Source organism: Nycticebus coucang, chromosome 15 (assembly GCF_027406575.1).
Source record: "Nycticebus coucang isolate mNycCou1 chromosome 15, mNycCou1.pri, whole genome shotgun sequence".
NCBI lineage: Eukaryota > Metazoa > Chordata > Mammalia > Primates > Lorisidae > Nycticebus > Nycticebus coucang.
The window spans coordinates 95,191,539-95,218,224 of NC_069794.1; the positions used below are offsets into that span (position 1 = coordinate 95,191,539).

The 26,686-nt window shown below is 35.5% G+C and overlaps 1 protein-coding gene across 1 annotated transcript in view; it reads left to right on the forward strand.

The window, feature by feature from the left end:
* INTS6 (integrator complex subunit 6) overlaps positions 1 to 26,686 on the forward strand; it is a 93,321-nt gene that overhangs the window by 4,677 nt on the left and 61,958 nt on the right. Inside the window, exon 4 of the mRNA XM_053563163.1 lies at positions 17,818 to 17,907. Within this exon, the coding sequence (XP_053419138.1) occupies positions 17,818 to 17,907 (90 nt within the window). The remainder of the gene's footprint in view (positions 1 to 17,817; positions 17,908 to 26,686) is intronic.

Consider the following 26,686-nt stretch of genomic DNA (forward strand, 5'->3'; position numbering starts at 1 on the left):
ATGGCTTTTTACGAGTATTTGTGTATTATATAGATAATCCATCTTATGTACATGCCCATACGTGCTTTTCCGTAACCAGTTGCAAGAATATATTAATACCTGTATTACATTTGTTAACTTAGCTAGCATTCTACAAATAAAATATCTCTGCATTATTAGCTAGGATGCTGTCAGGATTTGCAGAACGTAGGTAGCTGAGAAAGTAGCTGAGAAAAAAGAATGATGATCTTGACTGTTTTCCTCAATCACTTGGGATGCCCTACTAAGAAATTCTGTGCCTATAGAAGTTCTTCTAAATATTTAATTTTGATAATCAATACCATTTGCTGGTACAGTCATGGAACGTGTAGCCTCGGTCACTCTTTGTAGTAGACCTTGTTAAATTGCTTATCATTGCAGGTAAATTTGATAACATTTTTTTTGTGTGTTCAACAGCTTCAAATGCTGATCCTGAGAGCCACTGAAAAATCTGAACCAGACTTAATATCTAAAATTAGGAAATGTATAAAGTTTTAGAAGTCTGATTAAAGATTGAAATGTGGATCAGTTTATCTTCATTTTGTTGCAGGTTGCCTGTTTTCAACATTGTCTTTTTTTCTTTTTTAAAGTTAGGTTTTAGTCAGGATTAGCTGCTAAATCTTTCTCCGGGCTGTGACGTGTCATTTTTGTCACTGGCCTGAGTACACACCTGCTACACAACATGTTAGTACTGATGAGATAGCATTCCAGGACTGAGAATGGTGTGTATTTTACTGTGTGCCCTTGGTAAAGATAATCCTTAACAGAGACTCTAAAAAGAGATAAAATGTGTGCTTAATTTTTTGAGGATTTCCAACAGTGAGTGTTACCTTGTTGAAGAAATGGTGGCTTTTAGGGTAAGATCAAATTGAGTGACCCTTAGGGAGAATTTTAACCAATTTTATTCTTGAGTATAAAGGTCTATTTGTGAGTTTGCTAGATAATCCAGGTAAATTACTTACTACTGGATCCTACTTTTTTACCTTTACCCAAGTAGTACCCATTTAGTACTCAGGTGGTAAAAACTACAGGCTTTGAAAAGGTTGAAGGTTGGTAGGTGAAATAGTGAAAACTTGGTTCCCTTTTGGGTTTTTCATTTCTCTTAAGCTGTCAAGAAAGGTATTAGCGATAGTTTGGTATAAACTAAGCTATAGTATTTCATATTTCCAAATGAAAGCACATTACTAGAAGTGAAATACCGCTATGCATAATGTGAACTGGAAAAACCAATGGTGAATGGGATTTTGTAAATTTTTAAAGTCCTTTAATTAAAAAAATTTAAATTTTGTGAAAAAGTACATAACATGAAATTTACCATTTTAACCATTTTTAAGTGTGCAGTTTAGTAATGTTAAGTGTATTGACATTGTTGTGCAACCAACACAACTTTTTCATTTTGTAAAATTGAAACTGTGTCCAGTAAACATAACTCCCTATTTCCTCTTCCTCCCCAATCCCTGTGTTTTTACAAATTTGACTACTCTGGATACCTCATATAAGTGGAATAATACAATGTTTGTCTTTGTGTTACTGGTAATTTCACTTAGCACAATGTCCTCAGGGCGCATCCATTTTGTGTAGTATGTCAGGATTTTTTTCCTTTTTAAGGGTGAATGATAATCCCATTGTCTGTGTAGACCACGTATTCTTCCTCCACTCCTGCTGATGGTCATGTGGGTTCTTTCCACCCCTTGGCTGTGGTGAATGATGCTGCAGTGAACGTTGGTGTGCAACTAGCTCTTCAGATCCTGCTTTCAAATTCTTTTGGACACACACCCTGAAAAATTGCTAGATCGTGTTGTAATTCCATTTTTCATCTTTTATTAGAAAATACCGTGCTGTTTTCCATAGCATTGTACTGTTTTACATTCTCACTAGCTGTGCACAAAGGTTACACTTTACTTTACATCCTTACCCACACTTGCTATTACCAGTTTTTCTTTGATATTAATCATTCGAGTGGGTGTGAGGTGCTATCTCATTGTGGTTTTTATTTGCATTTCTCTAATTTTTATGTTGAGCATCAACATACCCTTCTTGGCCATTTGTATATTTTCTTTGGAGAAATTTCAAGTCCTTTGCCTGTTTTTAAGTTGGGTATTTTTGTTTTTGTTGAGTTTTAGGAGTTCTTTGTATATTCTGGGTATTAAACCCTTATCAGATACATGATTCACAAATATTTTTTCATTCTGTGGATTGCCTTTTCAATCCATTGTGGCCTTTGATGCGCAGAAGTTTTTAATTTTGCATAATCCTTTTTATCTATTTTTACTTTTGTTGTCACTGTACTTTTTCATTGAAGATTTTCTTGTATGTTTTAAGAGTTATGGTTTTAGATTTTATGTTTAGGTCTTTAATCTGTTTTGAGTTAAGGGTCCAACTTCATTATTTTTCATGTGTATACTCAGTTTATCCAGTTTTTCCAGCATCAGTTGTTGAAGAAACTGCCCTTTCCGCTTTGGTGTTGGAAAGGCACTGAACTTTTAAGCCTCCTAAAAGATGTTTTCAAGAATTGTTATTGGTGCAGAGAAGACTTTACAGTCAAACTTGATTAATTTTTTTTTTTTTTACCATCTTTACTGTATAAAAGAAGGGCAGTGGCCAGAAATGTGAAAATTGGAATCTCAGTCTTGACCTTGCCATTGAATCACTCTGTAACATTGGCAGTCCCATCGGCACCCAGTGCTGCTGCTGCTTACTCCAAAGTAATGAAGCCTTTGTACCCGCAGTTGTCTCAGTGGCAGTTGATAAGCATAGGAGGGTGTTTTTAAAGAAAGATGTTAAATGAAAACATGATAAAATATAGGGATGGTGTTTATTTTAAAGAGTATGTTAAATAACAGCCAGATAAGAACAGCAGATAGGTGACAAAGTCTTTTTTTGTAGGAATTCTTAGGTAACAAAAGCACATTGAGGATTCTTTCAATTAGGGAGCTCCCCCTAGTGTGGTTAAGATGAGATTTACACAAGTTTGATTTGCAAGGGATGTTTGAGGAGCACGTGGGTTGGGTAAATCAAGGGATATTTTAATAAAATTTGAGTAAGCTCAAAGTAGCATAAAATGCGTATGATTTATTTCTTATTGAGCATTAATTTAATAGTGGTAATTTAGGTGAAATATTTCAAGACCTAAATTTTATTTTCTTTCAAAATATTTGCCACAATATTTCTTCATGATTTTATCCTTTTATACTTTAAGTCTTTGTTTTCTAAATAATCAAAATAGCCTGGTCACCATCCTTCAAAAAACCAAAACACAGTATTTTAAAGACATGATTGACATCTTAATTAGACGTTCAAAGCACATCTTAGGTATAAAAGGCAAAAATCACAGATTGAACTTTTTTTTTTTTTTAAGAGACAGAGTTTCACTTTGTTGCCCTCAGTAGAGAGCTGTGACATCACAGCTCACAACCTCCAGCTCTTGGGCTTAGGTGATTCTCTTGCCTCAGACTCCCAAGTAGCTGGGTCTATGGGCGCCCGCCATGACATCTGGCTACTTTTTGCAGTTTGACCGGGGCCAGGTTTGAACCCGCCACCCTCAGTATATGGGGCCAGTGCCCTACTCACTGAGCCACAGGCGCTGCCCTAGATTGAACTTCTTTTACAGAAGAAAAATTTACTTTTTCTCCTCATGTAAAAGAATGTCAGTAATTATGTATTAAGTGGCAGACAGCTAGAAATTAAAAGGTTAGGAACAAATTTAATATTTGAATGAAAAAATTCTACTTATTCAAGTGTTTTGAATTGATTTAAGGTCAGAGTTAGCAAACATTATTCAGCCATGTTTATTTCATGTTCATCTTTTTGGTTTCTCCAAAGAAATTACACAATATTTTGTAATTTAATATATTAAGTGTCTTAAACATTTAAAATTATTCTTGACTATCATAACCTTCACTCAAATTTATACTCTAACATCATTATTATTATTATGATTTTTTAATTTTTAGAGATGAGGTCTGGTCTTACTATGTTGCCCAGGCTGATCTTACACTTCTGGGCTGAAGTGATCCTCGTTCTTGGCTTCCTAAAGTGTGGGATTGCAGGTGGAAGCCACCACACCCAACAAATCTTACTATTTAATCTATACATTGCAACAATGGTTGCCAGATTCTAAACCAAATGCTGGATTTTTCTTAGCTTTTTTTGCTTTGCCTTTATTCCCTTACTGTTTTTCCCTTCCTCAACATTTTTATTGTGATAAAACTTAAAATACACAAAGCCTAAGTGTGAAGCCTAGTGAGTTTCTGTTTATAGTCTTGAAAAAAATTGAGATGTTGTGTCTGTTAACAGAACTTTACATTAGACTTTGTTCTGATTATTGTATAGGGGTTTAGAATGGAAGTTATGTTAGAAGTTTACTCCATCTTTCTCATTTTATAGGTAAAGAAAATAAATAATAACCCAGAATGGTTAAAATGCTTAATTTCCTCGCATTTATGGACTATTTTAAAAGATTATGATTGGTGATAGTATAGTTATATAGATTTTGTTAGTAGATTGGATATTATTTAATAGCATTTTATTTAGTGGTATAACCAGTAGGTGTGGGTTGCCGTTCCGGATGTTGTCTATAGTTCTGTAATAAGTACGAGTTCTTTCCGCTCCTCTTGTCACTGTGTTACATGTAGCTTTTCCTGTAACACTGTATCTAAATACTATTTGTTAACTATTTGCTTTAGTTGGATTTCTTCTTCCCCCCTTGTTTGGAAAAAAGTAAGAATATGAATGTTAGGGATAGTTGACAGTATTTTATTCCATAATTATATTAAGGCCTAGATTCTAATGTACACACATTTAATGGCACTCTTTGGTTTTGTACTTCATAGTTTATTAAGTTTCTGATACAGTTAATACGGAGCTATTAACCTTGTTAATAACTTTTCCAATGTAGCGTGCCAGCCAGTACTACAGCTACATTTATAACATTTTCCCTGGACAGTTTTTTAACTAATTAACTACCACGTTTTCCTTTTGAATTAAGGTAATTTTGAAAACTTTTAACATTATGTCTCAAGATTCAGGAAAATCCAATTGGTTTATGAATTTCTATTCCACCCATGATGTAGGAAGTCACATAACTCCTCTTCCTCAGTTTTCCCACTAGATGAACATGATCAAAGGACTTGGTTGCACATGATGAAGACTGATCTGCAGCATCATGTATCATTGTTAACACATCTGTTAAAATTTTGGTGAATTTCCTTTTATTTGAATTTTAAAGATTGAAATTATGGATCCATAGAAGTTTTTTTACCTTGCTTTTTTCTGAGCAGTGTGGTGACACTGAATGAACGGCTGTATTAGAACTGGCTGTGCTTGACTTTGCCACTTGTTAGCTTACGTTGTGTTGACAATTGCCCTAACCTCTCTGGGCATTAAGTTTTTCATTTGCAAAACGGTCATAATACCAATCTTAAAAATTTTTGTGAGATTAGTAATAGTATTTGTTAATCACCTAGTAAAGTACCTACCTGGCACATGGTAAGAACTCATTTGGTAATGATTATTGTCATCCTCAATATTATGGTAAATACTTAACAGGATAAAAGGTTTATAATCTGAAACCTTTGACAAAAGCAAAATTAAGGTGGTTTCATAACAACATACAGTCATGCATCACTTAACAATGGGGAAGTGTGTTGTTAGGCAGTTTTGTCTTTGTGGGAACATCATAGAGTGTACTTACCCAAATGTAGCAGCACAGCCCGCTGCACGCCGGGGCTATATGTACAGCCAGTGGGTCCCAGGCTGCAAACCTACAGCACCTTACTCTGTGGAGTGCTATGGGCATTCGGAACACAGTGGTAAGTATATGTGTATTTCAGCATACAAAAGGTGTAGTAAATATATGATATAAAAGATAAAACATGGTAAACTTCTTGTGGTTTGGAGGTTGCTCCAGGTGAGTCAGTGAGTGCTGAGGGAACATGAAAGCCTAGGATGTGGGAGTACACTCCTGTGGTCTTCATAAATACTGCAATCTTAGACTACACTAAATTTATTTAAAAACATTTTAACATATAAGCCTTGGTTTTTACTGTATCTTTTACGTGGTAAACTTCTAAATTTTTTTAGCTTTGGGTCTTTTATAGTAACATTTAACGTAAAATATAAACATATAAAAATAGATCTTTTTATCCATATTCTATAAGATGCTGTTTTTAATATTTTTAAAACTTTAAGCTTTTATTATTAAAAGCTAAGACACACGCACACTTAGCCTAGGCCTACACAAAGTCAGTAATGTTTAGACATCACTAGGCAATGGGGATTTTTAGCTGCATCGTAGTTGCTCAGGACCACTGCTGTGTGAGTAGCCCAAGGCTAACAGAAATGTCCTGAGGCAGTGCGTCTGTCTTGAGGGGCTAACGGCAGCTGTCTAGTGTTCCCTGCTAAGGTAGAATTCTGCCACAGACAACAGTGGTTTTTGGTTTTGAATCAAAACCATATAGATTGCTCTGAAAATCCTTCCTCTTGGTATCATTGAAGTCTTGGACAAAATCTCAGTAATTTTCTAATAATGGTTCCATAACAATGAGTACTTTGTTTGAAAAAAGCAACCGTGTTTTTGACTTCTAGAGCAAAGAAAGGTTTTTTTAAAAAATTTTTATTTTATTAAATCATAGCTGTGTACATTAATGTGATCATGGGGCACCATACACTAGTTCCATAGACCGTTTGACACATTAGAGCAAAGAAAGGTTTTAAGCTTCTTTGAGGAAGTTTAGAGCGGAGTCCATTTCTAGGGCTGTGTATTGCATGTTTTAGAATTCAAGTTGGTGATAGTTGTGGTGGAGTCTAGGGGAGAATGTTCTTGTCCAGAAGGAATGTCAAGGGTAAAATATATGATGCTTTTACTGTGTAGATTTGTGTGGGAAGAAACATAAGATAAGCATTGGTGAGATTTTTTTTTTTTTGTATGAAGATTTTTTTAAGGGCATATTATGATTTGAAATTTGATTATTATTATTTTTTAGAGACAGAGTTTCACTTTGTCACCCTCTGTAGAGTGCGTGGCATCACAGCTCGCTCACAGCAACCTCTAGTTCTTGGGCTTAGGCGATTCTCCTGCCTCAGCCTTCTGAGTAGCTGGGACTACAGGTGCCCGCCATGACATCCGGTTACTTTTTTGTTGCAGTTTGGCTGGGGCCGGGTTTGAACCTGCCACTTTCTGTATATGGGGCCGGCGCCCGACTCACTGAACCACAGGTGCTGCCCTGAAATTTGATTATTGATACATTCGGAGATAAAATTGTACATGAAGAGGACTTTAACTTAAAAATCTCATAGTTAAAATCCTTCCTCTTGGTATCACTGAAGGACAAATTTATGTCAGTGGTAAACTAAAGGACAAATTTATGTCAGTCTAGTGAGCAGTCCTATTACCATGACAATTTTTTTGGTGCTATTGCCTGTTTTACATGTGCCTTAAAAGGATATGATACTTGAGTATTTTCCATGCACTAGTTTTGCCCAAATAAAGTGTGGGACTCACCCTTAAAGGATTGTATCATCTACAAAATGTTACGAACGTGAAAATAGTTCTAAGTACGTGAGTCAAAGCAACTGTATAGTATTCACTGTCAGGTGATATAGTTTATAAATAGTAGATGAAAAAATTGATGTCAGCATCTTAAAAGAAAACTTCCTCTTTGTCTTAAAGCAAGGTCTTGTGGTTATTTTGGGGTTTGGTGCTTCAAATGTCTAAACGGAATTAGAATTGAAAATAATCGATTATTTTAAAAAAGGAATTGAAGGTGATTGAATATGCAGTGTACTTACTGTGAAAGGGTGGGCTGCAAGCGAAGGTAGATGATGTTTACAAGGGCTTAGCCTGCAAGGTAATTATAAGGTACAATACTTTTGGGTTCTCAGGAATTAGCAAAGTAATATTTGGGGGCCTGTGGTAATTCCTTAGTTGTAATGGTTCTTGATCATTTATGTCCTTTTCAGGTAACAGTGAATATACAATTTTGAATTTAGTGAGGCAGTTCCATTTCTCAAACCAGTAAGTTAGGAAAACCAAGAGATTACATCCGAAAGATTAGGCCTATGTGTTACCGTAGAAAGAGTAAAAGGTCTTTGTTCTCTGTTAACCCAGAATGGGTAATGTATAATCACAGGTGTGACTATATGTTAAATGCAAACCCTAATGTAAAAATGGGTTATCTTGTTGTGTGTTTCGAGTTTCCGTTTAATAAGCTATAGTGACATCCTAAAAGATGTACCAGTCCACGTTGTTATCCATGTGTGACGTCCGCTTCTTCACGAGGCACGTTTCCAAGGTGAACCATTGGGGGATTTGTATATATTAGAAAAGCTCATACATTTTTAAAAGCATAGGCCTAAATACTGTATCTATTTTGAAAATTTGAAATCTACAAGCCCTTGAAGGTATTTGGCACAATCATCAACACATTTGCATCAGAATTTAGCAAGATTGGATTTCTAGCAACTTTTATTCAAGTACATATATTGATACAGTGTATTTGTAGAAATTGAAATTGAAGTATTTACTCCTGAAAAAATCTTAGTGAAATCTTACAGAAAATTGGAAATCTGTGCTTAAAGCAAGGCTCCTTAAAACTAACCTCGTATTATGTCTTAATCAGTTAAATTGTTTTTAGGTTGGCCTTCAGCTATAACATATGGGAAATAATACACTGTCAGTTTTTCCAAATGTTTATCAAGATTTCTTTTTCCTTTTAAAAATGTAATGTTTTATTGCTGACTTTTCTGATTTGAAACATTTTTTAGGCAGTTCTTTTTCTTTTTCAATTGTATAATCTTTACTCAATTTATGTAGAAGTCTGTCATAGAATTCTGTCTTATAGTGGATAGTTTGTGGGAATTGAATCTTTTGGTAGCATATTCATAGCAGGGATGTTTAGAAGCAATTATCAGAGTTATCACTTTTTCTTACATTCAGAGTCTGCTTGTTACAGTGTTTAGAATTGAGTTCAGTGCTGAGTTCAAGATGTGACTTTGTCTTTTGCAAATGTCGTATCTGTAGATGTTTTTAGAAATCAACAGCCCCAGGAGATGATTAATCTCAAGAGAGTAGGTACGTTCGTTGAGGTCAAATTAAATTGTTATCATTGCTATGTAGCTTCATTCATCTGTCTCGGAAAATGTGTTTACATATTGGCTTTTTTATTTTTATTTAAATATTTCTACCATGTTTATTATTAAATGCTTTGCTGGAATAATTTTTCCCTAAGTTAATATTATCCAATCAATATGATTATATAATACACACATATTAGATTCTTTATTATGAAACTATGGGTTCTTTATTTAGAATGTTAGTATTTCTTAAGTTAAATTATGTTCATGTTTCTGATACCCTCAGTCTTTCAATGCCGGCATAAGCACTGTTTGCCTGCTACTGTTTAGTTACTGCTAAAGCTCAATTACTTGTTAGAATAATCTTTTTTAGACTTTAGACTCCAGTTTAAATATAAAACTCAAACTAAATATTATGAATGTTAACATTTCAGATACATTAAATTTATACTTTTGTCTTTTGCAGTTATACTTTAGCTTTATCAATTATTGAGTTTCTCCAGGTGTTTCACGAAGTTAAATTTAGTAATTCTTCAGTTACTATGATGACTGTTAGTATTTCTGACATTATTACTATTTGGCCTATTATTTAAGTCAGATTGCTACATAGAGTTCCTTAGTCATTTACTAAAATAAAACAAAGGGTGCCCCCAAAATGTATGTACATTTTCAGAAAGGAAAAAACTGTATTAAGATTGTGATACTCAATATGTACTGATAGCCTTTGTTACCTTGTATCTCCTGTAATTATATAAGTCAAATGTGACTTGAGCATTACAGTTTTAATACATGTATTAATATATTTTTTTGTACATTCTATATATGAATTTCCCCCTACTCTTGTTCAAGTCTTATTTATTATTCTGTTTTTAACACTGCTACACTTTTTTTTTTTTTTTGTAGAGACAGAGTCTCACTTTATGGCCCTCGGTAGAGTGCCGTGGCCTCACACAGCTCACAGCAACCTCCAACTCCTGGGCTTAAGCGATTCTCTTGCCTCAGCCTCCCGAGTAGCTGGGACTACAGGCGCCCGCCACAACGCCCGGCTATTTTTTGGTTGCAGTTTGGCCGGGGCTGGGTTTGAACCCGCCACCCTCGGCATAACACTGCCACACTTTTAACATAAGGAAGCGTATGGTTGAATATAGGCGTTGTATTGGTACACAATTGAATAATGGAATTACTTGAAACTAAAAATATATTTAATGTAGGATTTGAACATGTTTTTCTGTAGTTAGAGACCTTAATGTATTCTGAGTTACTAGATTTATATACACTAGCAGGTTTTTTAAAGGTTTTATTTTGGGATACTAGGCACATTTTAATTTTGAAGAGTATTTGTTTTGAATGTGTAATAAATGCACATGGTTTAAAAAAAGTTGAAGTATTATAAAAAGTTACACAATTGCTCCTTTCTTTTCTCAGAGGCAACCATAGCTAATCAGCTTCTAATGTCTCTTTCAGGGATTTTTATATACAGGGGATTTTGGTATATAGTCAAAGATATTTTAAAAGCACCAATTTCTTAAGATGAATTTTTCAGACTTTGACATAAAAAACTCACTTGAGATTTTTAAAAATAAAAGTAATAATCTTGCTGAAATTTAAAACAAATCATCAAACTACAATTTTAGCCTTGGAATGTTGATTTAATTGTCAAGCCTTTTATTGACGTAAATACTTACATTTTCTTTGGAATGTGTAATTAACTAGTTGTATATTGATCCCATAATTTGATGAACCTCCTCCCTACCTTTTAAAAGAATTAACAGTATTCAAGACAATGAATAGAATTGGCATATCAAAGCTGTGATTTCACAGATCACATTGCTGTCATTTGAATATAAAAAATGGAATTGATTTAAAGAAAAATGTTAAGTATCTAAATATTAGTATATAAATAAGCAGATGTGGAAAAAAGTTCTGATTGTGTTGTGCACGTTTGAGATTTAAGCACTGCTGATCTAAAGAATGTTATTTATTGCATATCGTTGATTCTGCAAAGTGTTGATTTGAAGATTCTGCAAAATCTTCCCCTGTTTTGTATAGTTATAGTAGCATATAATTTTACAGTAATATTATGACTACTGAATTTTTGGATGTACACTGCATCCTAAGATAACGATTTTAGAAATAGGCATAAAATACAAGAATGTTATGTTTAGGCTTGGCACCTGTAGCACAGTGGTTACAGTGCCAGCCATATACACCAAGGCTGGGAGGTTTGAACCTGCCTGGGGCCAACTGCAACAACAAAAAAAATAGCTGGACATTGTGGCGGGCGCCTGTAGTCCCAGCTACTGGGAGGCTGAGGCAAGAGATTCACCCAGGAGTTTGAGGTTGCTGTGAGCTATGATGCCATGGCACTCTACCAAGGGCAACATAGTGAGACTCTCTCTCAAAAAAAAAAAAAGTATTAGGTTTATACTGTGATGTTTCTGTACTTTAATGTTTGCTTTATAGAATCTGAATTTTGACAGGTTCACATATCCGAATATCAGAAAAATTTTCTAAATGAATATAAGGTGGTTTTTCATTTTAGATGAACATATTGCCACCTCTCAACTATGGGAGTAAAGGAAATAGGATAGATGATGCAGATTTATTTATTTTTTTAATAGTTTTCTTTCTTTATAGATTCTGTAAAAAAGGGAACCTACAGATCATCTAGTGTAGCAGTTTAATCACTACCAACGTTTTAACGATAATCTTGTGAAATACTTGCCCGGTGTGTGCATGGAAACCTTTACTGACGTGGAGTGCAAACTTCTTGTAGCGGCTCTTCCCAGTCTTGAACGTTTCCCCTTGTTGCTACTGTTCACTTGAAACAAGTTTTAGATTGAAAACAGCACAAGCTATTTGTGGAAGTTTTTGGTTGTTTTGCTGGTTGATGAGGTATGACCCAGGGATCTCCATCTTAACGTCTCACTTGTTGAATTCTGTGGGCTGTCACGGGAGCGCCAGGGAGCTGACCTGCGGAAGCTGCAGAGCTTCCCTTCAGTAGAAGCCTTCTACCACAAGGAAATCGCCACACACACAGGCATTGGGCATCCTCTGTGGATTGTTTTAAAGGACTAGAAACATGGTGGAATGTGGTGCACTAGAAGAAAACCTGAGCATTTTGGTCCTACATCAAAGCTAGGGCTACAGTTTTTACTGAATGCCCAGGGCTACTTCCTTTGAGTTTTCACAGGATTAGTTGTGACCTGTTTAAGGGCATAGCATAATTCAGCATAATAACCTGTTTAAGGGCATAGCAAACAGAATTCTTTTCAAAATAACTTACTGTAATGTTTTCAAAAGTATTTTCTTTGCAAAAATAGGTTCTAATGGATATTAGCTTACTTTAATTACATTATTTTGATTTTCTTATTCAGATTTCATGCCTTCATTGACTTTTTTAACACCATGATAATCAATTGTCAAGAGAACTTACGATAGGAAATTTTAAGCGAGGTGAAAATTTTTCTTTATAATATAGCACATCTCTTATTTGAGGCTTTTAATCAATATTGAAATCAATTTTTTTAAGTGACAAAAAGATTCCTGTTAGTATATAGCTGTAGAGGCAGAACATTATACTTTGTATTTTCTAGTGGTACGTCTGGATTTCTTTATGGCAGGAACCACTGTTCTGAGAGTAAAACAGGAATTTATTCTGCTAATGGCAAAAGTAAACTTTTAGTCCCTCTACTGGCTGCCTTTGTTGTAGCAGAGATTTTTTTTAAATTTTGTAATTATGGTAAAGGCCATTAATAACTTTATGACTAAGGAGAATATTGAAGGAAATTCTAATGGATTATCTCCAAATTGAGTGCTTTTATGAACATAATTACTAATAATGTAAAATATTTGATCTTAAATGAAGATTTGAGAATTATTAAGCTGTATTATAAGCTTGGCACCAGGTAATAAGTAACATTATATTGCAGTAATTAAATCAAAACTCTAATTTAGACTTATAAATTTTTGTTAAACATGACAAAATATAGTATTGGTCGACAAATAAAATCATGTTTTAATTTTCTAGGTAAACAATAATGTTGACAGATAGGCCCGTTGTTTATTTTGTAACTACCAAGAATAAGTACCATAAAAGGCAGTGGAGAGGGCGGCGCCTGTGGCTCAAAGGAGTAGGACACCCATCCCATATGCCGGAGGTGGTGGGTTCAAACCCGGCCCCGGCCAACAAAAAAAGAAAGAGAACTGCAAAAAAAAAAAAAAAGGCAGCAGAGAAAAAGTGCAAGCCTGGATATAAAACTTTCCTTGAGCAACATGTTCGGGTCATTTTCTGCTAGTGATTCAGAAATTCATGCTTGAATAAATTTGTTAATATCAAATATTTATATAATAGAGATAGGGATACTTTTTTCCTGAAGAAATAAAAAACCTCCTTTAGCATGTAGATTAAACATTTTTCTCAGTTTTATACTAAATAAATTATTGTTTTTCTTAGTTTGTTTTTTTTTTTTTTTTTTTTGAGACAGTCTCTGTCACCCTGGGTAGAGTGCTGTGGCATCATTGCTCACAGCAACCTCAAACTTGGACTCCAGTGATTCTCTTGTCTCAGTCTTCTAGGTAGCTGGGACTACAAGCTCCTGCTAGTTTTTCTGTTTTTAGTAGAGATGAAGTCGTTCTAGTTGCTCAGGCTAGTCTCGAACTCCTGAGCTCAGGCAGTCCACTTGGCAGGCTTCCCAGAGTGCTGGGATTACAGGCGTGAGCCACTGGGCCAGCTCCTAGTGTGGTATTTTACTAAACCTTTTCATCTTAGGAAAGGATTCTAGGTGCATGGTAGAGAAAATTAAATTGGTGTAATGAAGATAATAGTATTTTTCTTTTTTTCCTACATTCGATCGTCCTCTGACTTTTCCAAAATCTAAAGTCATTAAAGAACATATTTTAATCTGTATTTATATATGCTTTGTGCAAGTTGACTAAAGTTATATACTTTTTTTTTTTTTTTTTTTTTGAGACAGTCTCATTATGTCACCCCTGGTAGAGTGCTGTAGTGTCACGGCTCACAGCAACCTCTTAACTCTTGGGCTTAAGGGATTTTCTTGCCTCAGCCTCCCAAGTAGCTGGGACAGGAGCTTGCCACAGTGCTAAAGTTACATACTTTTAAAAAGTAAACATTGCTGTGTATAATGTGTTGGGGGAGGTATTATACATAAAAAATTGATGGGCAGGAAATCACAGAACAGAAAATCTCTAAATGAAGGGATAGTCCTATTATAGCTAATTTTATTGTAGCTAGACAGTATTAAAAACAAAGCAAAACAAAAACTTCGATTGTAATACCCTTCATTATTGGGTGAATATGGCCCAATCCAGGTTGATGTGGACTTGCGTCCAGAAGAACTCAGCAGCTACCAACAGTACCTCCAGATGCTGCAGAAAGACTGGTTTAGAATTAGAAGCTGAGGAAGATTCTGGCATTGCCATTTACCAACTAGGCTGCTTTGAATTACATCATGTAATTCTCCCTAAATATTTTACCACATCCAAGTTTTTTTAGAACCAAAAGAGATAATCAAGAACCTGGTTATAGTAATGTCAGGCTTAGCCTTTGTGGAGAGTATTTTGTATAAGACTAGTAAAAGTTTCAACTGACAGCTTTGTTCTGTGTAAGAAAAAGTAACTTGATTTTAGTGTTTGAATTTAGCTTAAATAAATTTAAGAACTCAGACTTTCTGGTAGGTTTTAACACATTTTAACTTGATTAAAGTGTATATTTGTTTTTGGGTGGACACCGTAATCTCTAAGGATCTGATACATGGTAGATTGTTATTCTTTAATTACAAATATGACTTTAGCCTCTGAAAGATAATTCTGAGGGTACTTACATAGCACTAAGAATGGATGGGATCAGACTTGTGGTCAGAAAATCTGTGATACAAAAGACACTGCTGTGTAAGTATTTGGTCTGGTTGGTGGTAGCTTTTAGAGCTCTGCTGATTTGTTTTTGAAAGGCAGCAAGTCAACAAAAATAGTTTTAACTTAAGAGTATAAGCAAGATAAAATAGTTTTGAAGAGGTTAGAACATCTTAGTTTTGTCTTCCTTTGCAAGCTAAAATCCTATTGTCAAGAGACCAAGAAAGAGAGGAGAGTAATTTGTATGTGTATATATGTGCATATATTTATCATTCATGAAAGCAGAGATTCTGTGTGTCATGTGTCTAGCACAATGTGTCTGATAGTCATCCAGTGAATGTTTGAATGACTAACATGGTTGAGTAGATGCTGGATGGTTGGACAGACCCAGGAGGAAGGTGCTGCTCCTTTTTACATTCTCACAAGCTGTGTCTTGAGTTTGGGGAGTCCTGATGAATACTGAGGTAAAGGAAACATCTGTACTTTTTTTGAAGCTTGTAGCTGTGTGGCTGGACAGATATGTATTAAGCTATCTATTATATTTGTAATTAGCGAATGAATATTTAAAGTGTTCACATATTTTCTGCTCAGTACTTGCTTAGTGGTGTAGAAGAAACAGGACATGCTCCTTGCCTTCAGCGTGTTCAAACACATGAAAAGGTAGCCAACAGTACAAGGTGTTTTAGTTTTTACAAATTGTAGTAAAAAATAGAAAATTCACTATCTTAATCATTTTCAAGTATATATTCACATTACTGTGCCAGATAATGAATATTTAGACTTATATTTAAACTAAAAATTATTTGAAAAGGAGAGAGAGTAATTACTATAGGAAAGTGGTAAATAGGAAGATTTAAACTGGGTCTTAAAGAATGAGTAGAAATTGGATAGGTTGTGACTAGGGGAAGGGAGAAGCATTGCACTTGAAGGAAACAGTCAAAGCTAAGTAGGAATGCACTTTGCCTGACGAGACCTGTGTATTAGAATTTATTATTTATTTGGGGGTGGTGGTGAATGGTGTAGTGGGGAATGTAATACAATGTGATGTTTCCCCAAAGGCGTTTGTTTTTACATAAACATTACAGAAGAGGAAGGAAGGATAAATTAATTGATGTTTTCTTCCTGCAGGACTCTGGTGACATTTTATTACTGCTGTGCATTCAGAATCTTCTAGAAGTTATATCTAACATAATTTTAAGTTTTATTTAACCAGAAGAATTTTTCTTGAACCATTTTTTTCCTTGGGCACCAAATTAGAATAGTGCACGTGCCACTTAAAAATTGTAGGACTTGATCAAGACGTTTAATCTGTGAGATCTCCTTCCCAGCCTTATGTGATAAGGTGACCACATGATTATTGTAACTACAAATTCATTCAACAGACACTGAGTGTATATTGTAATGTGTTGGGCATTAAGAGTTATCCAAATATAAGGGAAAGGTGAGATAGAACCATAGAATATTATATGCATACGTCTCTTCTGTATTCTTGTTTTCGAAGTGTGGTCCTTGGACACTAGGATCTCTTAGCCTCTGCAGGGTCTTAGTCTCTATCCCAGACCTACTGAATCAAAAGCTGCATTTTTTTTTTTTTTCAAGAACACCAACTGATTCATATGCACATTAAAATTTGTTGTATGCTGTTTTTATTACATCCAACAAAACTTCATTTGGTTCTTGCTGCCATTAGTAGCAAAAAATATGATACCTTTGCTTTTAAACACAAGGTTTACTCTCTTAAAACGTCTACCCTTTGGTCTTAATTTTGTCCTAGAGTTACACAGAATGTGCTTAATATGTCAGATGAGCGCCATTTATATGTAAAAGGGATGCTCAGTTCCTTACCAGATGTGTCACCTGGTACTGATTGTGCTGCTCATGGAATGGGTTGGCCTGAGGTTTGAATGGTAGTTGTTAGAGTTATTTTGCCTTCTAGAGCATTTGAAAGCCTGTGCCACTGTGTTCCATTTCTCTGGTAACAGCTGTTTTTATACTCCAACATTTTTATTAGGTAGTCATCCTTGATTTCACCTTTTCATTTTGGATTATTGTTAAATTTTGCCTAGCTCAGAGTGCTCTAGTATTTCTGAGGAGCTACCTTTTACGGTACTTCAAACCATGTACCTAGTCATAATGTTCACCTGTCTTGTCTTCTTCTTTAAGAAAGTTTTTCAGGAAATGCTGTCTTTTTTATTATTATAATTTATACTATCTAAAAAAATCAAATTATTAGAATTGAACTACTGGGGTCCCTTTCAAGAGATTAAATACTTTCTGGGTAGCGCCTGTGGCTCAGTGGGTGGGGCGCAGGCCCCATATGCTGAGGGTGGCAGGTTTGGGCGCAGCCCCGGCCAAACTGCAACCACAAAAAAAAAAAAAATAGCTGGTCGTTGTGGCAGGCCCCTGTAGTCCCAGCTACTCGGGAGGCTGAGGCAGGAGAATTGCCTGGGCCCAGGAGTTGGAGGTTGCTGTGAGCTGTGTGACGCCACGGCACTCTACCCGAGGGCGATAGGGTGAGACTCTTGTCTCTACCAAAAAAAAAAAAAAAGAGATTAAATACTTTCATTTATATAAATATATATGTTCCTTGTAAAAACTGGAACAATACAGACATGTTTAAAGAAGTGAAAAATCTGCTCTTTACCTAATTCCATTTTTTCAGGATTAAACACTGTTTATGTGTGCTTCTAAATCTTTTGAAAAAATATACAAACATAGGTATATACTGTAAGTAAAATTTATTAACAAGAAAAGAGGATTGTAATCGTAAAGTTTGTTCTGAGAATTAACTTTTAATTCAAAAATATTAAACCAGAGTCTCAACTTTAATATGATTAATCTGCTTTTTGACTTTAGGGAAGAAATCCTTTTTTCTTGGAGCCAGCAATAATTATTACAATTACTGATGGGAGCAAGTTGACTACCACCAGTGGAGTCCAGGATGAGGTGAGTTGTACTTTCTTCACATGGATTATGCACATGGAGTTAAAATCTTTATCTGTAGGATGTTGGACACCTTCTGTAGGTTTTCTCTTTGATGGCTGGCTGCAGTCTAGAGTCACCAGGTATTTCCTGGGGCCCACCTTGGTTGCTGATAACAGGGGTCTCTGTATTTTCTTGAATAGGAGTCCTTCTATGTAAAATTTCTGAGCAACCCTGTGATGTGCACATTCATGGGTCTGTATGAGGATGGCAGTATCAGTACATATCATAAATACACATAAAATTAATTCCTTTTTTTCAAGTTTTAAAAAATGGAAACAGCATTCTAATAATTTCTCCCCATATTTCAGTGGATTGTTGTTTTGCACCTGCTGTGGCAACCCCTAGGGTAGAGGACAGCAAAGCCAAGAGGAGGTATAGGAATAGTGAAGGTTTTTGGATATTTTTATGTTTGTTTATTTATTTTCTTTTTAAAATTTTATTGATTTATTTATTATTATTATTTATTTTATTTTATTTTTGCAGTTTTTGGCTGGGGCCAGGTTTGAACCTGCCACCTTTGGTATGTGGGGCTGGCACTCTATTCCTTTGAGCGACAGGCGCCGCCCTATATTTATATATTTTTTTGAGACAGAGTCTCAAGCTGTTGCCCTGGGTAGAGTGCTGTGGCATCATAGCTCACAGCAATCTCAGACTCTTGGGCTTAAGCATTTCTCTTGCCTCAGCCTCCTGAGGTGCCCACCACAATGCCCAGCTTTCTTTTTTTTTTTTTTTTTTTGGTTGTAGGTGTTGTTTGGCAGGCCAGAGCTGGATTTGAACCTGCCAGCTCCGGTGTTTGTGGCTAGGCACCCTAGCCGCTGAGCTACAGGCGCCGAGCCTATTCATTTTTTTAAAGACAAGAGTGTCACTCTGTTGCCCTCGGTAGTCTTCTGGGCTCAAGCCATCCTCCTGCCTCAGCCTCCTGAGTAGCTGGCTTTACAGGCGCCTGCCGTCATATGTAGCTAGTTTCTCTGTTTTTATTAGAGATGAGGTTATCCACCTGCCTTGGCCTCCCAGAGTGCTAGGATTACAGGCATGAGCTACCACACCTGCCCCATTTTTATGTTTTTTAAATCAGGTATTATATAAATAATTTGCAGCTGGCCATTCTCTGTCACCATGCATTATACAGAGTTAATGTGTGTGGTGAGGTAGAATGAATACAATAAATTACTTTTTAAAAAATGTAAGATATTTTTACTATATTATTTGAATTGCTTTTGAATGATTGTTTTTTTTAACATACATAGAAAAGTGATTATTCAGACCATTCTCTTCATTGTTTGCATTTGCTTTAGAATCTTGATTTTAATTCCTACGATTTATAAGGGATTGATTAAGCAAGAAAAGTATAGATTGTAAGTTGAGTGACTTTCAGAATTACTTTCCTTTGTGTGATGATGTGGAGTATGTGTTAGAGGAGTCAGGACATGTGGTTCTAGTTTTAGTTCAGTTATTTTCGAGCAGTGAATTCTGTACCAGTGACCTGACTTCCCTACATCTTTATCCTTATCCATGAAATGGAGAGAATACTACTTGCCTTACTTCATAGGTTGTTGGAAATTTGAAATGAAATACATGTACGTGAGAGTATTTGATAGGCTGCAAAGGAAAGTACATAGCATTGTTGTGTCTTGAAGCTTTGGAACCATTAAAGAATTATGATTGCATGATGTTGATTTGACGAAAGACAGCTAGAATTGTTTTGTTTCAGCAAAACAAGAGATTGAGGGTATAATTCATGGAGATAGAGCTGAAACATTTAGGTAGATTATAATCCATCGTTAATTTACAGTCTTGTATATAATTGGTTGCCTTGGAGTGCTTCGTAGCTGAACTTGATGGGTTTTGGGCTTTCTTAGCCTTAGTTGACATGTATACCAATTTTGGTCCTGTTACACCAGGGACCAGGTAGACATTGATTGTGTATAAACAAGTAGTGAATGTCACTTTAAATTTAAAACCCTCAAATTGATTTTTCCCTCTTAATAGGACCTATAATAATTAACATCATTATTCAGCTTTATTTTATACAAACTAGAAGTCTTTTTATTACTAATGATTTTGGTTGAAAAGCTATTTATTTTCTACTGTAAAATATTTCCACATGTGAAATTAACTATTCAAGGTGCTCTATCAGCCTTTGTAGAAATGCCCTTTGGAGAACATAACAATACAGTATATTTTTTTCCCCAAATATCTGGATCTGTTTTGTTTGTGAAATTTACTTTGTGGGGACCTTTTCTAGTTTGAAAATATGTACATAGGTATTGGAATTGGTCACCTTTCTTCTTAGGTCTTTCCTTCGGGACGATTTTAGAGAAATAGGTTGTTAAGAATAATCTGAGACTACATAGCTTGTTAGTTGAAAAGATTTTCCTGTGGGGAGGGATCTTACCTTTTAGTTAGTTCCCTTTTATTTTCTACAATACTTAGCATAGTACTAATAGTAGAGCTTATATTTAAAAAAAAGATTGATACTTTGTTGTGTTGAATCTGGTTGTCATCGAGTTCAAAAATGATTACTATTGCTGCTACTTCTCTGAGGTGGAAGGTTCATTTATTTGAAGGCAAAGGTTTATTTTGTTTATGACATTGGAACATAGGCCTGTGAATTGTTTTAGTATTCAAGTTTAGGAATGTCTTTGATTCCCTGTATGTTTTGTCTTAAAGTCTCAAATAGATGGATCTTGTTGAGGCAGAGGAATGTACTCCTGATTAATTTTTCCTACATAAGATGTTGTAAAATACCTGAATATTTAAATTATATGATTCATTTTAAGGAGCTGTTTCTATTCCATAGAAACATAAATGATGCTTTTTGTATTGTGTGTGTGTGTGTGTTTATGTGTAGATGCATGCTGGGATATGATCTGGATTGTGGTTTCCCTTAGGAAATAATAAACAGAATTTTGCCTTTACATTTCTCTTCAGTTTCTTAACTTTGGCCTTTGGCAAAACTTGACTCCTTTTTAGATGTATTGAATGAGTGAATGTGTCAGTGATCCCCACGTGAGGGATGTGGGCCCATGATCTTGGTTGGCTGTGGCTGCTGTTGTGTGGCCTGTTGCTACTTGGCAGAGTTGTGTGTCCAAGAGTCATGTCTCTAAGATGGTGTATCCCATCTGTTCTGTTTTTTAGGAGTAAGTTTTTTTCTGTTTTAAAATCATTCTTAGCATATGACGAAATATAGAGCTCATTAGGTCTTTTACAAATGAGGAAATCAAGATCCAGGGAGGCAGAGTAATTAGATTATAGCGTTTGTTACTGCCAAAATCTAGACTAGACTTTATCTAGATTTCAGAGCCATCCCAGCCCTCCAGACCAGGGCTTTTCCTGATAAACCTACTGCCTTTTTATTTGATTCTGTTTTTGTATGTTCTTCAAATTTACCTCTGTTTACTGGCTTCTTGTTGTGTTCTTCAGTTTCTGTATAAGTGTAACAGGTATTTGTTTCTTACTCCTTCAGAGTTCTAGGAATGACAGTTATGACCAGACCATTTCTGATGAGCATAACAAATATATGAACAGGATGGATTTCTGGTTCTTAATGTTCTGGTCCTATGGAGGGGCTCGCCTCTGAAGTGGTTTCATGGTGATAAGATGGAGGTGTGTACTAAGTGTATGGACACACTCAAGGTGGAGCAGGGTAATATTACTTGTCTTGGTCATGTGTCAAATCTTACATAATGTGGATTTTTATATTATAATTTCATTTTTTAATGACTAAATTCAAGCATCTTATGGATGGTTTGATATATAAGGAGTGGCTCATAGTTTGTGAAATTTATAAAGAAGCCAGTGTAAAGTTGTTTTGAGTCCAGGAAACAGTTAATGGAAAAACTTGGTGCCATATTATGTGTTGACTTGGCTAAGTATGTTACAGGCCAAAATGACCCAATTTCTTATAATTTGTCAAAAAAAATATAGGAATATCAAAATATTAGGAATATGTTCTCTGTGACAGCCTATCACCTAGCAATGTGTTACAAGTTGGGAAAGAGTGAAAATATTGAAAAATATAGGAATATGTTCTCTGTGACAGCCTATCACCTAGCAATGTGTTACAAGTTGGGAAAGAGTGAAAATATTGAGCTGTATGTGATCATTTTACATTAATTTTACATTAATTCATGTCTTTAATTATCTTCTTGGGCCTTATTTAATGAAAGTCCAGGACATTGTCATAGGTATCATAAGCTATGTTTCCATGTAGTATGTTTGGAGAACTGTGTCTAGCTCTTTTGATGACTGCTTGGGTTGAATTGTACGTGGGTATTTTTTGCCTTTTAAAAAATATTTGATAAAGTTGATTTGCAATATTTTTAATTTATGGGGAGTGACTCTGATACGACTTTGAATTCTGACACACACGAAGACTATATTGCTTACCCTCTTAGTAATTATCCAGATACTTGTAGTTCTGTTTGTCATGTTATATTACTGATGTATCATATGTTTTGGTAGAGTCAACAAGTTAGAGTTACGGAGAAAGATTTTTTCTGATTTTTATTTTCTGCAAAGATCCTCTCTAATACTGTTTTGCAATGGAAAACTGTTCTGCACTGTGATTCCAGGAACTTTGGCTGACTAGATTGCTCCATGATAAAGGAGGCCAGAGGAAATCCTGACAGTACTTGCTTAGTGATGAAGGACATTCCAAGATCATGTAGCAGTTATTTTTCTCGACCTTGCAAGTGCTGATAGTAGTATTATCCTTCACATTCTGAGGTTTCTATATGCTGTAGAGCCCTTCTGCATCTCTTTATTAACGAGGCTGTCATTTTAGTGAAGATATTTGCAGTCAAAATAATCCTGTGTCTTTTCACATCCAAGAGTTTTGCTTTCTCTTATTATGCTTCCCAGCTTTTAAAGCCCAACTGGAACACCTACTTTTATAACTTTTGGGGCACTTGTTCAGTAAGGGCATGTGTTTAAAGAAAGACAATGTCAGCGTAACATCAGCTGTGTATTCAAGTAGCCATAGATGGAGTCTTACATTCTAACTTGTTAGTTCTCAAAAGTTGATGCAAAAAGTTCATTAGTATTTCACATAGGGAATATTTTTAGGGCAGTGTAAGTGATTTTATCATAGCCGGCAATTTTATCTTAATTGTGGCTTTCTTCTAATTCTCGATGATTCAAAGATCATCCAGAATTTTTTGACATCTGTTCTAGTATCTGAAAATGATTGAGAAGCCACGGTTCTGCCCTACCCCCATAAAATGTTTTTAATTCACTAAAATTGCTGAAAATATGTGCCAACAGCTATCAAAACTTGTATTTAATTGTGTAAAGACTTTTCAACATATATTTAAAATAGTTGCTCTTTTCTGAGGACCCTTAGAATTTGGGGAGCCTTCTGTGTGGAAACATTTGCCGCAGGAGTAAGTTGGAGAGCATCCAGCCCAGGAACTGGGTGTGACTGTGTTTCTGAGTTTTCTTGTTTTTCCTGTAATAGCCTCTTCATATTGACATTACCAGGGACTTAGTAACAATCTCAAGAGTACTTCTTACTAATTTGTGATTCAGTTGTTCTAAACATATGTGTAACATTTCTGTGTATGTCAGTATTTGTCAGTTCAATTTCCCAAGAACATTTAATCAGAATTCAGTGGATGCAAATCATTGGGATTTTCTTTTGCTACCCATATTTTTGGCTCTATTCTGTCAGCCCCTGAATTTATTACTGCTTGTATGCTATGGAAATGTATACATCCAATTGGTATATTGAAAACATAATAAAATGAATAATTGAAAGGAGTTGATGAAATATTCCCATATAATATCTGTGGTGAATTTTCAGCCATTCCCATGTGCACTACTCTCACTGAATATCCCTTTTTCTAAGGTTATGTGATAAACAGTCTTAAGGAATACTGGAATACTGCTAGGCAAACTCAACTCAATAGTAGAGCAGTTACAGGTGTGCTGTTGATTGTGCTGATGAAGCCGTGTGACTGCAGTAACTAATCTATTCTCTAGAGTTCTGTGGTAAGATACCTCACAAGAGTTTCTGTTCAGAGGGTGTATCAGCTTGTCAGAACCAATAAACATTCTAGTTCGTTCATATGTAAACTTCTGTGATCTTTAGAACAGTAGCTTTGAGATGGCTACATCACAGTCACCTACTGTGCTTTATAAAATATATATGCCTCGGTTCTAATTCTGGAAATTTTGTTTCTGTTGATCTGGGTAGGGACCTGGGAATATGTTTTTTAAGGTGTTCCAATTGACTCTGATATACAATCAAATTTGGAAAACATAGTTTTAGAACATAGTACGTATAATTGTTCTTTTAAAAAACCATACCAAAAACATGTCAAAATAAACAACTTTAACAAAATAGGTTAGAAATATTTTTGACTTAAGAGGGTAGCAAAAAGTATTTTAATATAAAAAAATGATTAATTTTTTATTGTTTGGGATTCATTGAGGGTACAAACAATTAGGTTACACTGATTGTGTTTGTTAGGTAAAGTCCCTCTTACAAGTGTGTCCTGCTCCCGGGAGGTGTACCATGCACCGTGAACCCTCTAACCCCCTTTCCTCCCCGTCCGCACTCCCTCCTTCCCCTACCCCACCATGTATTAGTTCATCTACTGCCTTCATATTAGAATTCTCTACATTGGATTCTTGCTTCTCCATTCTTGTGATGCTTTATTAAGATGAACGTGTTCTACTTCCATCCAGGTTAATGCAAAAGGTGTAAAGTCTCCATCTCTTTTAATGGCTGAATAATATTCCACGGTATACATACACACAGTTTGTTAATCCATTCCTGGGTTAGTGGACATTTAGGTTGTTTTCACATTTTGGTGATTATGAATTGAGATATGATAAACTGTCTAGTGTAAATGTCCTTGTGATAAAAGGATTTTTTTTCTTTTGGGTGGATGCCTAGTAATGAATGGGATTACAAGATCAAATGGGAGGTCTTATTGAGTTCTTTGAGGATTCTCCATGTTTCTTTCCAAAATGGTTGTATTAGTTTGCAGTCCCCAAAAACGTTTAATTCTTGACCTTTAGAATCTGTAAACTTTGGAGATAGTTTTCCAAGGGATATGGAGCTGGCCTTATGGGAATATTTTTAATAGAATAATTTCTAACCTTTTTGATAGAGTTTAGAGTAGATTCATCAGTTGCCTTGAAAAATTAACTTGTGCCAAGTACAGTCAGTCAGAAGTTAATTGCTTGAAGTGTGCTGTACTAAGGAGGGCTCTGCTTGGCCTCCACGTGTGAGTGGTGTCGACAAGGAGAGAGGCTAAGAGGTGTAGCTAATTTATATTATCTGCCAGATATTTGCTTGCTTAGGAGTTTTTATACAAAGGATTACCTTGTCTTTTCTAAGCTGTAATTCCTGTTTTCGATGTTCATGTAACTAGTATCCTTTTAAAAATATATACCTGACGCAGATAAGGGAACTTATAAAGAACTGGTGATGGTTACACATAATTTTCTAGAGAGTTGTTGCAAAAATACCTTTCTAGAATGAATTCTTTAGATTTCGATTTAAGAGTATTTTTAGATAAATTCAGCATGGTTTTCCCTGTGATGCATAGTAACTTTGGCTGTGTACAAAAATAGTGGCGGCTCCATACATTTATATTTAGTTCTGTATTTATGTTCTAGGTACTGGGGACACACAGAAGGAATTAAGCAAGGCTCTTGCCCTAGAAAACGTATTGTCTTTGAAAACAGGCAAGTAAATAAGCATTTGTAATACATTAAGATAAATCTCATGGCAGAAATAAACAGAAGGTTTTGAGAGAGCTTAAAGAAAGGAGCTAAGTTTTGAGGAAAAGTAAGAAATTGAGCCATGACATTTCAGGAAGAGGCAATAGTGTGCAAGAGTTATAAAGACATGAAAACAGTGTATTTGGAGATTATAAATGAAATGACGAGTGTGGAAAGAGTAGGTGGGAGAAGTAGATGCTTGAAATGTAGGGAGAGGACAGATGGACAGCGCTGGGATGTTCTAGGCTCTCATTCTGTTAACATTTGTATTGAAGAGTTGAAGCAGGCGAGCCACTTGATTAGATTTACCCACAAAGTGAAAGAAGATGCTTGAAGAATGGTGAGCTGGGAAGAATTAGCAAACTACTGTAAGAACCCGGTAAAAACTTGGGAAGTGCCAGAACTAAGCTAGTGCTGGCCTGGCAGGCTGAAATCTGAGAGGTTTGGTAGGTATGCCAGGCAGGTTTTCAAAGATGATATGTAAGTTTGGAGGAAAAAAGCAAAGTATATGACAGTGATTCTGAACCGGGGGTCCATGCTTAGATTTCAGAGGGTCCAGTGAATTCCTTAAAATCTTATCTAAATATTCTTCAACTGTGGTCATGCCTATTTTTCTGGGGAGAATTGTTCAGCGGTGTGTATGTGCATTTTTCTGGGGAGAGAGAGCCATAGCTTTGATCGTATTCTGAAAAAAGGAAAAATACACTAGTTTAATGTTACTTTTAGGTTTTAATTTGGGCACTTCAGGTGGATGTTGGTAGTATTTACTGAGATGTAGGTGATAACATAATAAAGTAGGAGAAGGAAAAGTAAAATAATAGACAAAATATCATTACCTTTAGGGTAAGGATATTTTAAAGGAGTCAACATTCAACTTTTTTTTTTTTTTTTTTTTTTGAGACTGAGTCTCACTTGGTCTCCCTGGAGTTAAGCACCTTGGTGTCATAGCTCAGAGCAACCTAAAACTCAAGGGCTCAAGCTGTCTTCTTACCTCAGCCTCCCAGGT